General features: G+C 39.0%; 1 protein-coding gene across 6 annotated transcripts in view; it reads right to left on the bottom strand.

The window, feature by feature from the left end:
- Window positions 1-16,710, bottom strand: part of LOC104588700 (GBF-interacting protein 1-like) — a 42,441-nt gene extending 25,731 nt beyond the window's left edge. The window contains exons 1-6 of one of the 6 annotated variants that reach the window (XM_010246739.3): window positions 16,281-16,710; window positions 14,540-14,583; window positions 3,217-3,319; window positions 2,428-2,566; window positions 2,118-2,281; window positions 1,608-2,027 (exon numbers count right to left, since the gene is read on the bottom strand). In XM_010246739.3, the coding sequence (XP_010245041.1) occupies window positions 1,608-2,027; window positions 2,118-2,281; window positions 2,428-2,566; window positions 3,217-3,319; window positions 14,540-14,583; window positions 16,281-16,443 (1,033 nt within the window). In that variant the 5' untranslated portion in view covers window positions 16,444-16,710. Of the gene's footprint in view, window positions 1-1,607; window positions 2,282-2,427; window positions 2,567-3,216; window positions 3,320-14,539; window positions 14,584-16,280 lie in introns of all 6 variants that reach the window. The other 5 variants (XM_088896930.1, XM_010246738.3, XM_010246741.3 and 2 more) reach the window with 5 other exon arrangements.
- Between the last annotated feature and the right edge of the window lie 240 nt (window positions 16,711-16,950).

Here is a 16,950-nt window from a genome sequence, read left to right as displayed (position 1 = left end):
AACAGAAAAGAAAAGAAAACGTGGTTGTAAATCAGGTAATCAAAAAAATGGATAACCTAGGACAACTACAAAGGAAAAGACTCCGTATTGGCAGTTCATCTAGGGTGTTTTTTACAAGTATCATTTAGGGTGATCATTTATAGCCTGGCCCAGCCCAGCCCAAAAAATTCCAGGCTTGGGCTATAGCCCTTATTATGTAGCACAGCAAAGAACTTTAAAGAAAAAAAAAAAGAACTAGGAACCGCTCCTAGAGGATTTAGGTTTAGGCCTCACACCCAAATATAGGAAACATCACACATCCACATTAAAAAAAAAAAAAAACCAAACAAACAAATTACACACTTTTAACACTACTATTTCTTAAACTTAATTACTAACTCAAAACACCCAGAATTTATTCTAGCTCCCAGCTAGAATCTTCTTCATTATTGTGTCAAATAAGAACTACGGCCTTAGAATTGTTGGGCACTTCTCTTTTCTTCTTTAAGTCTTGAAGTTTGCTGTATGATCCCTATCACCTTATAATAGGTACTTATGATCGCCCCTAGGTTCATCCTCCAAATGCCCCAGGTGGCCAACTTTGCCAAGGTAATTGCCCTACTCGTAATCCATCCAATCACAACATCCTTGATTTCTTAGATTGTACAAAATAACATTTTATGATCCTTTGATCAAGCCCTTCTTTTCCATAATTTCCTTGATCAAGGCCTCCCAAACACTTCAGGTGTCAAATGGACCTCCCCCAACCACTACTTTTTTTATCAAAAAAAAAAACACCATTTTACTCAATTATAGCATTATAGCACTTTGCAAACTTAAAACATATGTCATGTGACAGTACAATCAGTTTGTATATACAAATTAAGAACCCACACGAAGCCCAAGAAAAATATTATACTTCGGCAGATGATTAAATTAATCATGCCTTAGGTGCAGAAGCTTATGCTTTTACTTCTTGGATAAAATGGCTATTTCATGTTATGCTTTGCTTTGAAAAAATTTAATATACACCTATCAAAAAAAAATTAGCATACACACAGCACATACAAACAAGTGAGATTGTAAATTTGTAAGTCAAGATGCCAAAATGAAATAACAAACTACATGTAGCAAAAAAGTGGGAACTATGATACAGTGAAATTCAGACTTCAGTTCAAGCTACAAACTAGTACTTTGCTTTGTACACATAATTTAGAAAAAAATCAAGGAAGAACATTTAACTTTAAGATTCATATGAAGTTTTGAACATTGAAACAAATAAAGTATAAAAAGTGATAGCACATCCACCGGTAGCCAATCAGCTTATAAATGGAGAAAAAAACAATTTCGACAAATTTGGCATTTATAGTACCACATACCACCAAGGATAGCCACTAGAAGCCTAAGTTGATACTTAAAATGTATGACAAACTGAAGACTAATGTTTGCTTATTGGTAGACTATACTAAAATAATTAATATCATTAAAGTAATAAAAGAAAAAAACTACTAAAAAAATTTGCAATTCATCGCAGAAACTATGTATTATACAAAAACTGGAATTTCAATCTAGGTTCATGACTTCATGCAAATCCATCAGTAAAAGGTGATGATTAGATAATATATTACCTTTTTGAGGACCAGTAAGTTGTTGTGAGCGGTTACTATAGTTAGAAGAAGGCCTACTAGCCGAAGAGCCACCATGCGTAGATGAAGAAGGTTGGGATGATTCAGAAGGCTGATTTTTCTCAATTCCTTGGGGTCTGTTTGGCATCTTCCCTGGAATGGGGTTTCCAATTCCAGAAGTTTTTTCACTCGTGGATGAACACAACTCAGACTCAGTTGGATCATGAGATACATGTTTGTTTATCTGAAGATGATTACCAAAGTCCTGAGACGCAGTTGATTTGCTCTCAGAAGAAATTTTAGCATTCTGTTCAACTACCGTTCGTTGACTCCCTATTTCACGTTTAATTGTACCCACTGCACCAGGAGGACGTGAATCGAAGGATGGAACCAGTACAGGATCCGAAGAAGATGAATATACCCCTGAAACAGATGCTAGAGACAGGTCAGGAGTTGGTGCAGGCTGCGCACATGTAACTCCAGTAACAGATGAAGGGGTGCTTTTTGAATCACCATGTGGTGGTGGTGGTGGTGTACTAACTAACTTATTAGCATCAATTACTGAACTTTCTTCAGGTGAGTTGATTCCGCTGCCTGGAGGCACTTTGGAGGTATGACCATGACTGGGACCCACAGCAGTTACACTGGTAGGACCATTTGCCAGGACATCCACAGAGCTGCAGAACAAAAAACATACCAACTTAAAAAAGCATGCCCACCTCACACAGATACACACTAACAGGAAATACAAGATCCAAGTTTCTTGAAAGTTAAGATTATGAATTTTATACTTAGTAAAGAAAAGTCAGTTGATGATAGCCACCTTGATCCAGGAGTTACTATTTTGTTTTCTGTATCCTGAGGGGGTGTCAGGGAAGAGGGTGTAACAGCTACACCTCTCTCTGCAACTTGATTAACTCCATTTTCCTTCCCAGCAACAGTGTTCCTCCCACCACCAGCATCTGGAAATGGTTAAATCATAAATTAAATATCATTGTCATACACAATGGCATGAATCAACAAACCGCTTCAGGAAATAAAACCAGTTTTCCAGCCATCACCACTAATATTCAGACCTTCTGAAGTTAAGAAGTTCTGCATTAGAAATTAAAAGACTAGATGGAAATAGCTATAATAATCAAAAAAAAAAGTGAGGATGTCTAACACCTCCCACTCCAGATCTGCTACCCACAAACTGTTCCCACATCCCTACCCACGAGATCCCCACCGTGTATTGGGAACATCTCCCATGAACGACAAGGGAGATATTCCCAATGTGCAGCTGTAATGTCCCGTGGGTAGGGATGTGGGAACATCTAGTGGGTAGCAGATCCAAGCCCAACACCTCCCACCACCCAACAACCATTTCTTTCATATTGACAAGAAGGCAGCTCTAACTTCTGAAATTGTATAGACCAAATGCAATAATTAGTGAGTTGCAGTAAGGATTCCCACAATTATATGGAATGATTGAAAGAGTATTTCCAGAGATATTAAAGGCATAGATTGCATATAATCATGTTAAACAAATGGGAAAACCAAAGCCAGATGATCAATCCATAATATATGATTTCTTTGAACTAATATGATTTCCTAATTGTTGAACACATACCATGTGAGATGTAACGAGGAGAATAATTCCCCCGACCACCCCTACCCCCTCGCCCCTGCGTGCCTGGTCTCCATCTAGAATCAGCAGGCTCTCTGTTCATGTTCTGCAAACATATATAAATATAACAAAATTAAAAAAAAAAAAAAGTAGTGGCATTTCAAGTAATCAACAAATCTCAGAAAAATAAGAGGATGCAAGCAAGCAGAATGCATTGAAGAGGGCCAAACCCAGTAGATCTTTTTTTTGTTTTTGAGAAAGATCTATTTGGCTATTTCCATATTTCTTTTTGCTTTTATGGGTCAATTGTTAAAGCTTATAATCTCATCATCATCATCTAAACCTTGTCCCAACTATGCACATTCGACTAGTTAAATCATTTCTTACTACTTCCACCCAAGTCCTTCCCGGTCTGTCACTAGCTCTTCTAGCCCTTTCAACTTGTAAATTGTAATAGATCACTTCTTCTAATGGATGTTGTAGATGGTCTTCTATGTCAATGTCTGCATGACCAAACGACCTCAGTCTACTTTCTCTCATTTTATCATCCATTGGAGCTACTCCTACTTTCCTTCATATGACTTCATTTCTGACCCCATCTTTTCTAGTTTTGCCATTCATCCATCTAACATTATGCATTTCTACCACACTCATTTTTGGATATGCTGTCAAAGTTTATAAATTATAATGGTTAAATTTCATCTTGCAAACCTTCTTAAACAGTACTACCACATGAGACCTATAAACAACAGTAATACCTAAGTAGATATGTCATAGTTACAAAGTATAGAAGAAAAGAAAAGTATACAGTGAAAGCAGGTTCTTAATATAGGCTACAGGAGATGGATGGTGGAACTCCAATCTTCTGAATTGGTAAGAACTCAATATCTCATCCAACTCTCTGATCAGTACTAATAACAAAATACCAATTTTGGTGGATCTACTATACTGATAAAAGACATGGATGTGAAACAAGTACAGTTTGAAACACTACATTTCAGAATTAACAGAACAATTTTTTAGAGTCATAGCATGAAACAAAGCGTTTCACTTGCCTAAACATGAAGCATAAGCATCAAAAAGATAACTGTTTTGACAAAAATAATAAATACATAGAATATAATAATCTCTTTTTTATAAGTAATAGAATTTTGTCAAGGACCAATAATGAGATACACAGTGATTGCTTCCCACAAAGAGGTGCGAGGTGCAGCCTGAAAACAACCCAAAAATAATACAACTGAGCCTAAAAAGCTGGTTCCTATGCACCCCTTGTCTAGCTAGACAATCTGCTATCCCATTTTCTGATCTTCTTTCCCATTGGAATCTGACTGTGATATTCGTGGTTAACCATTTGAATCTCCTCAAGGCTCCCCTATAAGGCCTAGCCACTGTCTCTGGTTCTTTCAGCTAGGGTTGTTCACAAACAATGCCAAACCGACCAAATCGGCCCGACCCAACCCGATTTGGTCGGTTTTTCTTCACCACCGGTCAGTTTAGGGTTGTGAAGAGCGATAAACCAATAATTCGTTTCGGTTTTCATGTGCGAAAATCGAAACCGAACCGAACCAAGTTAGTTAGTTTCTGATTTCTTAGTCATTACCTAATTAGGTAATCCCTATCCTAGTTTCTTCTTTCTAGTTACTTACTTATTTTTAACATTAAAGAACAACAAAACATTAGTTAAATGGGAATTAATTTTGTCTTTAGGATTGTTTTCCTTTTTTGAGTAGGAAATTTTACACCAAAATAGGGGTTGTTCACAAACAATGCCAAACCGACCCTTCATGTTTGGATCGGTTTTGCTTAATGGCAGGTCGGTTGTTTGCTCTTTAAGTAACCCAACCAGGTCGGGTCGATTGAAAAATATATATTAAACCAACCCAAATTCAACCCATGAACAGCCCTACTTTCAGCAACCCAATTACTAATTTTGAGTCACCTTCAATTAACAAATGGTCAAAACTCAATTCTTTAGCAATCTCTGCTCCTTGTAACACTTTTTGGACTTCTGCACTAACTGAATCCCCCACTCCAATAGGACCAGAAAATAAGGCAATAATCTAACCTTGTGCATTTCTGAAGACTCCCCCAATACCAGATGACCCTGGATTAACTAGACTACTACCATCGAAATTTAGCTTGATGACACCTTCTTCAGGGGGCCTCTTCTCCACCATAGACTTCTCTCTCACAACAGAGATTTTGGCCACCAATCCTAGTTCCTCTAGATGTCATCAAAGGAGAAAGGTGAGAAGAAGTCCAAAGATTTAGCCCAATTTATAGCCTACTAATTATACAATCTCAATATACAAGCCTCATTCCTCTCCTTATTGTTGAAAATTCTGGCATTTTTTTTATAATTAACAGGTATCATTTCATTAATATAAACAGAAGTGTACAGAGATGAACAAGTGGGGTATGACTACCCCTAAGTGATGAAAGTTAATACAATTGAGCCCAAAATAATTGTTCCCTGACAACCCCCTGTCTGGCTAACGAATCAAAATCCCATTAGCATCCCTAGGAACCCAATGAAACAAACTGTTGTATCCCTTAAGAGCCACTTGATCCTCTTCACCATTTCTCAATAGGTCCAGGCTGCCTTCTTTTCATCCTCTAACCAGCTTATCACCACTTGAGAATCCCCTTCAACCACCAACCTTCTAAGCCTTAGCCTTTTTGGTAATTGTGCCCCACACAGAACAGCAAATAGTTCAGCTCTAGTGGAGTCACCTTGAGCGCTAGGACACGAGAAATTCTGGCGTTTCTTTCCTCCCACACAGTCCAAACTAAAGCATCCCTAGCACACCTCCATAAGACTCTACCTCTTCCCTTTGGCCACCTAAAGGTTGTAGGGTCAAATAGATTGCTAATCTGCAATGGCACTGTCCACCTGCAACCAAAAAGACTTCTCCCAAAGACCTACAACAAAAGGACAAGAGATTAGTGAGTGGTAGCAACTTTCTCCATTTGCTTTGCAGAGGATACACCAGTTTGGGGAAATACTAAGACAAGGTCTTCTTTTTTGCAAATTGTCCAGAGTAATTAGTTTTCCAAGAGACACCTCCCAACAATGAGATCCACTTTAGGAGAAACAGGTCTGGACCAAATTTCCTTACAATAAAAAGGTTGAGGGTTAGGGGCCAAGCACAAAGTAGAGAAAAAAGCACATGAAAACAATTCCAACGAGTTAGGGGTCCAAATGAGAGCATCGGGTTCAGAAGGGTCCAAGCAAACAAGATCAAGAAGTTTAAGGAGCAAGGCAACCTGGTCAAGTTCAAAGTCTCTCAAATCTCTCCCAAAACCCAAATTCTACTCGAAAGATCCTTGAGGATAGAGTTACCAATCCAAAGTTCCAAACATCCTCCCAAAACAAAACCTTAACTCCAATACACACATCATACGTGATCAAGCGTAGGAAATGGGGAAGAACGCTATGTATAGCTTTCCACAAAGAGTTCAAAGTAGCCCACCAGGATACACCAACATCCCAGTAGACGATCAAGACTGCGACCAGCCTTGAACCCTAATAGATTTCAGATTAAGAAAAGTAGAAGAAAAGTAAGAGGAAGGAAGAAAGGAGAGGAGAAGAACTAGAGAACACAAGGGTTTGAAAGGAGGGACAGATTCTAACTGATTTGCCGCCGCTACTCTCTTAGTATTTATAGGTTATGTTCAGTACATAGAGAAAATGACAGATCTGCCCTTAGTACTTACATGACAAATAAAGCAAATAACAACTAAAATAACAAACTGACCACCAACTGACACTACCATGACTGAAACAAATAATTACACATAATGTCCTACGAACACAGTGGGGACCACAGCTGTGGGGCCCACATCAATGTTCTTTACACTCCCCCTCAAGTTGGGAGTAGATATTTATCATTCCCAACTTGGATAGGTCTGCCTCTAACTTCTTCCTTGGTACAGCCTTGGTGAGGATATCCACAAGCTGCATGTTGGATGTGATATACGAGAGACACACTTCTTGTGATGAGACCCTCTCTCGCACAAAATGTCGATCAAGTTCAATATGTTTAGTTATGTCATGCTTCACTGGATTGTGGGCTATATTAATAGCCGCCTGATTATCACAATACAGCATCAAGGGCTTCTCATAATCAATACCCAACTCTTCAAGTAGTGACCTCAGCCATAGAATTTCAGTCACTCCATTAGCCATTGACCTATATTCTGCTTTAGCACTAGAACGGGAAACAACACTCTGCTTCTTACTCCTCCAAGAGACAAGGTTACCTCCCACAATGGCACAATATCCAGAGGTAGACCTCCTGTCATCAGCACTCCCAGCCCAATCGGCATCTGTATAGACCTCCACCTTCATGTGATTACTGTTCTTGAACAATATACCTCTACCCGGGCATCTCTTCAAGTATGCTAATATTCTCTCTGCCGCAAGAAGATGAGTAGTTCTAGGGGAATGCATGTACTGGCTGCCAACACTAACTACATAACTGATATCTGGCCGAATGAGGCAGAGATATAAGAGCTTTCCAACCAACCGTTGGAACATAACTTTGTCTTCAAGAAGCTCCCCGCCCTCTGCACTAATCTTGTGATTCTGTTCAATGGGTGTATCAACAGGCTTAGCACCTAACTTTCCAGTTTCCGCCAACAAATCTAAAACATATTTTCTCTTAGAGATAAAGATCCCCTGTTTAGATCTAGCAACCTCAATACCCAAAAAATACCGTAGTGTACCAAGATCTTTCACCTCAAACTCTTGATGAAGGAGCTGTTTGAGGGACTCAATCTCACTACTATTACTTCCTGTCACTACAATATCATCCACATATACAGCAAGTAGGGTCAGAGAGGAGTCCACCCTCTTAATGAACAGTGTATGATCTGACTGGGCCTATACATAACCGAATTTTCCAAAGGCTAGTCTGAATCCATCAAACCAGGCTCTAGGTGACTGCTTCAAACCATACAATGCCTTGTTCAGTCGGCAAACCTTCTTACCTATCTCTATATCATAGAATCCAGGAGGCAACTGCATGTAGACCTCTTCCTGTAAGTCACCATTCAGAAAAGCATTTTAACATCCATCTGGAACAAGGGCCAAGAATGACTTGCTGTAAGGGACAACTGAACTCGAATGGTGGTCATCTTGGCTACTAGGGCAAAGGTCTCCAAGTAGTCTATGCCATAAGTCTGGGTGAACCCCTTTGCAACCAGCCGGGCTTTGTACCTTTCAGTGGAGCCATCAGCATTATGCTTCACAGTAAATACCCATCTACATCCAACTGGTTTCTTTCCTTTGGGTAGGTCAACTAATGCCCAAGTATTATTTTTCAACAAAGCATCCATTTCGACTTGCATTGCATCTTTCCACTCTGGAACTGATAAGGCTTCTTGCACTGTTCTTGGAATAGGGACATTGGCAATGGAAGTGAGATAGGACCGATAAGAGGGAGATAGGCGATCATAGGATAAAAACTGTGAGATGCAATGAGCTGTAGATGTGGTGCAATAACCCTTTTGAGTTTGTGCATAACCGAGGAAAATGCATTTGAAGGCCTTAGGTTCAAACTTGGAATGATGAGGACTGAGAAGCTGAAGAAACAGGTACAACCAAAGATTTTAAGGGGAACGATAAAAAACTCCCTGTCTGGGTATAGAAGGGAAAAAGGGGTTTTCATATCAAGAACCCAGGAAGGAACCCGATTAATGAGATATACTGTCGTGAGGATAGCATCACCCCAAAAGCGAATAGGTACATTGGAGGTAAACACAATGCTTCTAGCCACCTCCAAGATGTGCCTATTCTTCCTTTCGGCAACACCGTTCTGCTGTGGTGTACGAGGGCAGGTGCTCTGGTGAATAACTCCATGGCTAAGGAGATAAGAGGTCAATGGTTTAGCAAAGTATTCATTTGCATTATCAGATCTAAGAACTTTGATTTTGGCCCCAAACTAAGTTAGAATCATCTGATGGAAGTTTTGGGTCAGAGAAAGAACCTCATCTCAAGAACGCATAAGATAGACCCAAGAAAACCGGGTATGGTTATCAACAAACAACAGAAAATATCTGTACCCACCCATAGAAGGGATGTGATATGGCCCCCAAACATCAGTATGCACAATATCAAAAGAATAATTACTCCTTTTATTACTCAAAGAATAAGATGTTCTATGATGTTTGGCAAACTCACAACTCTCACATCTCAACTTTGACAATTCAACAGACTCAAACAAAGCAGGAAACAGACTCTTCAAGGACCAGAAAGATAAATGACCTAACCGATTATGCCAAAGCATAACCAAACTCACAAACTAAGAAACAAATGACTTCTTATCCACTAGCTCTTCCCAACAAGGACTCTCTCCGAGCAGATAGATCCCATTCATCTCACGGCCAGTCCCAATCACCTTCCTCATCTCCAAGTCCTGAAAAACACATCGGTCAGGGAAAAAGGTTATTGAACAGTTCATATGTTTGGTAATACTACTGACTGAAAGCAGGTTAGTATCAAGCTTAGGAACATGCAAAACAGAAGATAAAGAGATAGTATCCGATAACTTGATGTCACCCTTGCCCGAAATGGGAACAAGAGAGCCATCAACAATGGATACTCTATCTCTGCTGGAGGACAAGTAATAAGTAGTGAACAATGATGGCAAGCTAATCATATGTCGGATGCACCTAAATCTATTACCCAACAGTGTTCAATATTACCTGGAACTAAAGCATGGTAAGCTGAGGCTCGAGTACCTGAATGTGCAAATGCAGATGTGGCAGGGACTGATGGTGACTGAGATGGCTGAGCTAAACTCCCAATTTCCTTTTCTAACTGTATTAGGGCAGCCCGAACCACGGCTAAGGTCTCTAGGGGTGTGCCTTTTGTGCCTGATGAGGATGTTGAATCAGTGTTCACCACCACATGAGCATTACCCTTCTTATTTCTTAGTTTTGTTGGGATCATATGAGGATGTAGCTTCCAACAAGTATCTTTTGTGTGCTTGGGTTTCTTGCAATGTTTACATACCAGGTCTCGTTTATCTTCCTTCTTCCTGTCCCTTTCTGGATCACCCCCTGACTTAGGTTTAACAGCTACCAGGGCTGGGGAAAGGGGTTGAGGTTGCATCATGACTTTCCTCCTAGTCTCTTCACTATGCACCAGGGAGTATGCTTGAGAGAGGGTCACCCTATCTCTAGTCAGTATCCGTTGCCTCACAATGTCATATTTTGAATTCAAGCTGGCCAGAAATTCAAACCCCCTATTTGTCTCGACTTGCTTTCTGTGAGTCTGTGCATCTTTGGGACTCTCCCACTCAAGGGTCTCTAGATGATCAATTTCATGCCACAGGGATTTCAAGGTAGAGAAGTAGACAAAAACTGGTTTCTCTCCTTGTTTAAGACTATTCACTTCACCTTCAGTTCATAGGCTCTGGCAACATTAAGGGGTTGGGAATAGGTTTCTTTCACAACATCCCATATCTCCTTAGCTGTCTTTGCCCAAGTAATTTCTACTGATATGTGGTTGCATAGTATTACACAGCCATGCCATAACCATGTAATTCTCTTGAACCCACTTGGTGTACATTGGGTCCTCCTTGGAAGGTTCTTTCACATCTCCCAAGAGGTAACCCAGTTTTCCCCTTCCCCCAATAGCCATCATGGCTGATTGGGCCCATTCCAAGTAGTTTGACCTGTCAAATCTCATGGTTGTAATCCGAAACCCAATTTCAGATATACTACCAATAACTGTTGTTCCCAAAACTACCTTCTCCCTGATTTTTAAACTCCATCTTTGGTCAAGAATCAGCAATTATGAACTGTTAGAGTCACTACACCAGAAAACAACACTTGGACAATCGATCACAATCAGAAATCAGTATGGAATCAATGCAGGTCTGGTCTGAAACCAATCTGTAATCACAGTATATGCATGAACTAGTGCAGGTCTGATCTGAAACCAAGCGGCAATCATAGTATATGCATGAAACCAGTATAAATCTGATCTGAAACCAATCGGCAATCACAGTACCAAGTAGTCCGTACAAGTTTTTTACCCCCTAAAAGAGCTCGAGGCCAAAAAATAGGTCTGAAACCAGCTTAGAGAGCAATCTGAGATGCTGGAGCAGAATTAGGGTTTTAATCGTAGGTCTGAAATAAGTGCTCAGCCGCACTTTCCAAGCAATCCGTACAATTAGGACTTGTCGTAGGGTCAATGTGAAACCCTAAAACTGATCACCTCTAAGAGAAAACCCTAAAACAAGCACTTTCCAAGAAGATAAAGAGGGTTCAGCCCAACAGTCTGGTTTGCCGCAAGGTTAATGTCAAACCCTAGAATAGAGAGAAAACCCTAAAGCAGTTCGGCCGCTCCTTCTAGATAGGTCCAACCTATCTCGACTGATAGCAGTCTCTGAAAATAAATAAAACTTACCCAAAGAATGTTGTTCGCTACCTTCCAGGGTTGCCTGAACCCTAGCCTTCTCTGATTCTTCCTGATTACCAACACTCTGCAAGCCATGGCAAATCTTCAACAGCTACTAAACTCTTCTGGTAATCTCCAAGAATCAGTCGAGTACTTCTTCATAAGCTTCCAGCCCTAGATGGTTCTCATGTGGTCGGCTGGACTAGACACACATGAGAAACCCTAGATAGGCTCTGATACCAAGTAGACAATCAAGACTGCGATCAGCCTTGAACCCTAATAGATTTCAGATTAAGAAAAGTAGAAGAAAAGTAAGAGGAAGGAAGAAAGGAGAGGAGAAGAACTAGAGAACACAAGGGTTTGAAAGGAGGGACAAATTCTAGCTGATCTGCCGCCGCCACTCTCTTAGTATTTATAGGTTATCTTCAGTACATAGAGAAAAGGACAGATCTGCCCTTAGTACTTACATGACAAATAAAGCAAATAAAAACTGAAATAACAAACTGACCACCAACTGACACTACCATGACTGAAACAAATAATTACACATACTGTCCTACGAACACAGTGGGGACCACAGCTGTGGGGCCCACAGCAGTGTTCTCTACAATCCCAACCATAGAATATAATAATCTCTTTGGTGTTGATAGTCTTTGTTTGCAAAATGGGGTTCACCAATGCTAATCAAAAATTCCTTCCAATTTTCCATTTGAATTTCCATATTTTCTTATTGCTATGCAACGTGTTCAAAATGTTCATAACTGTGACCTGAGACATGAAAAAGGCATCTGTATCTCTTACGCCTAACCATGCCTAATGAGAATCAAGCTTCATTCTTGCATCTGAGATGTTTCAACTACACCTTGCTTCTAGACACACCCCAAGGCTTTGAAGAGATACAATGCTTGGTCCCAATTTAAACTTTTCCTTCTTCATGTGGATAACAACCCAGTATAAGATTCTGACCATTGATCATCATCAGCAAAGGGATGGCAATTGATAACAGGTGTAATTTGTTTGGTGTTAAGGAGGAACCAGTCAAATGTTAATTGATCCAATGTAATTACGACCATATTTCCTCAAACTTTTCAGTCAACAATGGATACCCACAGAAAACCTTCCAAGCTTGGTGACCTCGTGGAAAGTAATAAGTTTTAGTATAAGAGAGAAGATATTATGGAGCTTGATCTCTTTTGTTTTATGATGAAGCTTTGAAAAGAAATAAATAGCAGGATATCGAAGTCTAATGAATTTTTTATTTTTTGATAGATGATATTCAAGTCTAATGAATCAACAGTGGGTGAAGTAATTAGGAAAACTGACATGGCTCTAGCTCAATGGGATGGAGCTCTGAAACAGATTGATGGTAATGGTATCACCCAGGATCACTTCAGAAATCAATGGAGCAGTCTTATTTTTATCCTTCTTTTTGATGTATTGGGAGGGGGTCTGAGAAGTGGTTCCTGGTATATATGTTCTGACAAGTTGTACTCCTGTACTACTTTTGATGGAACCTCTCCTTCTATTTTCAGTAATAAAATGGCTTTCACTTATAAATAAATAAAGCATCAACCAATCAACTGACTCGTCAGTAGAGGGCCAAACCAACTGTATCACTAACTAGTCAGTTGATCCTCATGACAGTCACATGGGATAATTAGGCATCAGCTAGGTCAACTAATACACAACAAAGTTGTTTAAAGCTTTATTTGTCATTTCTAATTAATTAAAATAATATAGTAATGCTTTTATTTTTATACATGTGCAGCTACTTTAAATGTTTGTGATGAAAAATGGTTGCTGATCATCTTCATCAGTATCACCATCATCATCATGCCAAGTACATGGATCCTGTTCCACCATTCAGTTCTATTCATTTTCATATCAATTGTTAAATTATGAGCCCTTTAATAATTTCTCACTACTTCAACTGATGTCCTTTTTGGTCTGCCCCTAGCTCTCAACTTGTAAGAGGTGGCTGATAAAAGTTGGCCAATGGTATCATGGTATATAAAATAGAAAAAAAAGTCATTAAATAAAAGATGAAAGTGGATAAGAGGTTATTCTAAGTTTTCTTACAATCAGTGATGTGCTGGTATGGAATAGACACAACAAGGGCTACATTGGATGGTCAAAGGTTTCAATCTTTCTTTGCAAAACACAAACAAACTAGCCATTCTAGCCTATCCAGCTTAAATGCTTAATGATTGCAAAACAAAGACTGTAAATTAAATGTTCAATATCATTCTTTTATAGAATATTTGTCATTTGTGTTGATTTATTTATGAGATAGCATTAATATCTTAAATTTAGAGCATATTTTTTTTATTGGCAAGTCAGCACATAGGCACAAACTAGTCATTGCATCAACTAGAGGAGCCAAACAACTAACCGTCACTTCACCGCACTGATAACATTGAATCATACTACAGTCTGCTGCAAGTACAACATGACATTTAAGCCTGGGAAAAAACAAGAAAAACTGCAAATATCTTCTTTATCATCAATAGCTAGGACTGGATAGAAGTATAAACACCATTAAGACTCAATATCCCTGATCAAGCAGTAAATTGGAACTGCCATTCACCAAATGGAACTCTCAAAACTAATCAGATTTCCATTTTTCTGTTTTCTTAACCAAGACAATATTTAAAGTTTTAAAACAATCATATGTCACGAAAAAAAAAAAAAAAAAAAAAAAAAAAAAAAAAGAAAGAAAGAAAGAATTTTCACACCATACATGACAAGCAAAGTATGCATCATGAAGACCAACCAAGACAGCATCAGAAGAAAGGTATTTTGTATGGCAACATTTTGAAGCTGATAACAATCTTCCTGTGATAATTTACGCTTGAAACTGCAACAAGGCTAAGCATTATATGGGTCTAATAACAACCAAATGAAAAGCCTTACCTCTTTTCTCTTGTCACGTTTCCTTCTGACTTCATGAAATGTATCTGCCATAGAAAACAAATGCTAATGATCACCTCGTGGAACAAAAAAAGTCAGTTACCATGATAGAAATAACAAGCAATTCTCCTGAAACTATTGAGTTTCTGATTCATGATAAGATGAGGAACACCAAGAGATAAAATGTAAGCAAACACCATACCTAGAAAAGAAAAAAGATATTGCATTTAAAATATAACTACTGACTCATACAAAAAATGTAATAGAAGTAATTGGGAATCATATTCCCCAGGGTAATCAAATTTTGTATGGGTTTGATCCAATTATTACTCTGGGTGAGAAGCAAAGGGGATAGGTCTTTCTTCCAGTTTTTTCCTTATTATTTGGGATAGGTAAGCCTTGTACTCTAGTTGATTATTTAACAATAAATCTCTTATCAAAAAAGAGCAATATTGAAGCAAGTTATATAACTAATGCGTTTAGCATAGACAGATCCTTGATAGTAGCTGTAGCTATGCTCCGAGCATTACTTATATAAGTAAAAATAACTTAGTATCAGCTGCTTAACTAATTAATAACCGTTACAGTTACCTATTATGTACAAAGAAAACCTGTTTTCAAAACCAGCAACATATAGAAGATCATTCGTTACTACCACCTAACAGTCTGAGACGTCCTAAATGATTTCTTCTACAAACCATCATAAGTGACAAAGAAGTGATTGATATAAGTAGGTTGATTCATCTAATAACTGATGATAACTCTTAAGATATTTTAACAACTGTTGCTTAATCTTTCTTCAGATGCTCCATAAAGTGGAAGGAACCAAGCTCAACTATAATGCTATTGCAGAAAACCACAATCTTGAAAGACAGAAGAGACAATCATGACTAATTTGCAAGTTTGAGCAACCATTGCATCAAGTGGTTCAACCAGTCCATCAACTTTTGGAAGTCAACTCCACAAATATTGAAAGACAATAACAACCCAGAATCACTAAAAAAATAGCTAATTGATGCCACAATCACTGTATCAACTAAAACCACACTAAGAACTGCATTTAATCGGATCCACTACGAGTCTTATCTATCGATCACTTGGCATCTGTAGTTAATGTTCTGTTGTGTGGTTTTAGCATTGACAAAGGTAAATGATAGGAAAGGAGCAAAATTGCGATGCCCCGTACAACTTAGTTGGTTCAACCAGAAAGAACAATTAAAAGAAAAGGACAAATTACAAAGAAAACCTAAAAATCCAAAAACAGAGTGACTATCAATCTGGATATCAATGATGGCTGAGGAATATTGACATACCAACTTCCTTTTCAGACCTAGCGCCACCTCCCCCCTACCCCTTGAAGACACGGACTAGGAAAGAGATTTACATTAAAAGCTGTAAGTCCCGGAACCGGACAAGGCTCAAGTGGCCAAAACACCAGCTTCTCCTTAGACGTAACCAAAAGAACCGACATGAACTACTAACTCACCCTCGTAAAACCACATCAATATTGACGACAACAAATCGAAGCCCATTAAGAACCGAACTCAATTTCATGGCCCAAAGGTCGTGCATCTCCGGAAGAGCGACAAACACCAACACCAAATCAATCCCCCACCCCGCCCGCCCCCCAAGAGGAGAAAACACGGATCGCAGCTCGGACATGTGAAATCAAGACAAAGCACAAAGAACCCAGCAGAGAACCAGACGAGCCCGCTGCTAGGAACAGAGTATAGGAATTGGTTACCTTGAAGCAAGAGCTTCTGTGCGGTTTCATTAGGATCCATGGAGCACTCCTTGAGCATTGCATATATCTCCTCGTCGCTGTGGTTCCCGGCGATCTCTTTGATGTTCTGGATTGTCTTGCGCACACTGTTGGGGATTGAAACCCTAGAACCGCCGCTGCTCATGTTTACACAGAGGGACAGAGATGCAGAGGCGGAGAAGGTACGGGAGAGATGGGGAGAAGGCAACAAGAGGAAACAAAAGGGGAGAATGAGATGGGTGTGTGAAAAATAAAATAAAATAAAATAAAATAAAATGAGAGACAGAAATGGAAGCTTTTTGTGGGGGTGGAAGGGTTTGAATTGATTTGTAAAAGTAGAGAAAGAAGAGGAGGAGAGAGAAGAAAGAAGCAGAAGAAAGATCAAAAAGTAAAGAGAAAATGGAAATAGAAATTGAATATACTTTTTCTTATGAGGAGAAATGGAATAGAGTTTCTGAGTTTACAAATATTTATTTAATATTTTCTTTTTTTTTGTAAATCACATTTTTTAATCTTATACGCGTTTATATACACATATACATGTATTTGATACAAGTAATATTTTGGTGTATACGATCCATACTGCCAACTCACTAAATCACTGACCCAACAGCAGTAGGATTGGAATAACGTGTGGGACCGATGAATACAC

Source organism: Nelumbo nucifera, chromosome 1 (genome assembly GCF_055504915.1).
Source record: "Nelumbo nucifera cultivar China Antique chromosome 1, China Antique-T2T, whole genome shotgun sequence".
Classification (NCBI taxonomy): Eukaryota; Viridiplantae; Streptophyta; class Magnoliopsida; order Proteales; family Nelumbonaceae; genus Nelumbo; species Nelumbo nucifera.
The sequence above is the reverse complement of the archived record's forward strand: the minus strand, read 5'-3'. Positions and strand labels throughout refer to the sequence as shown.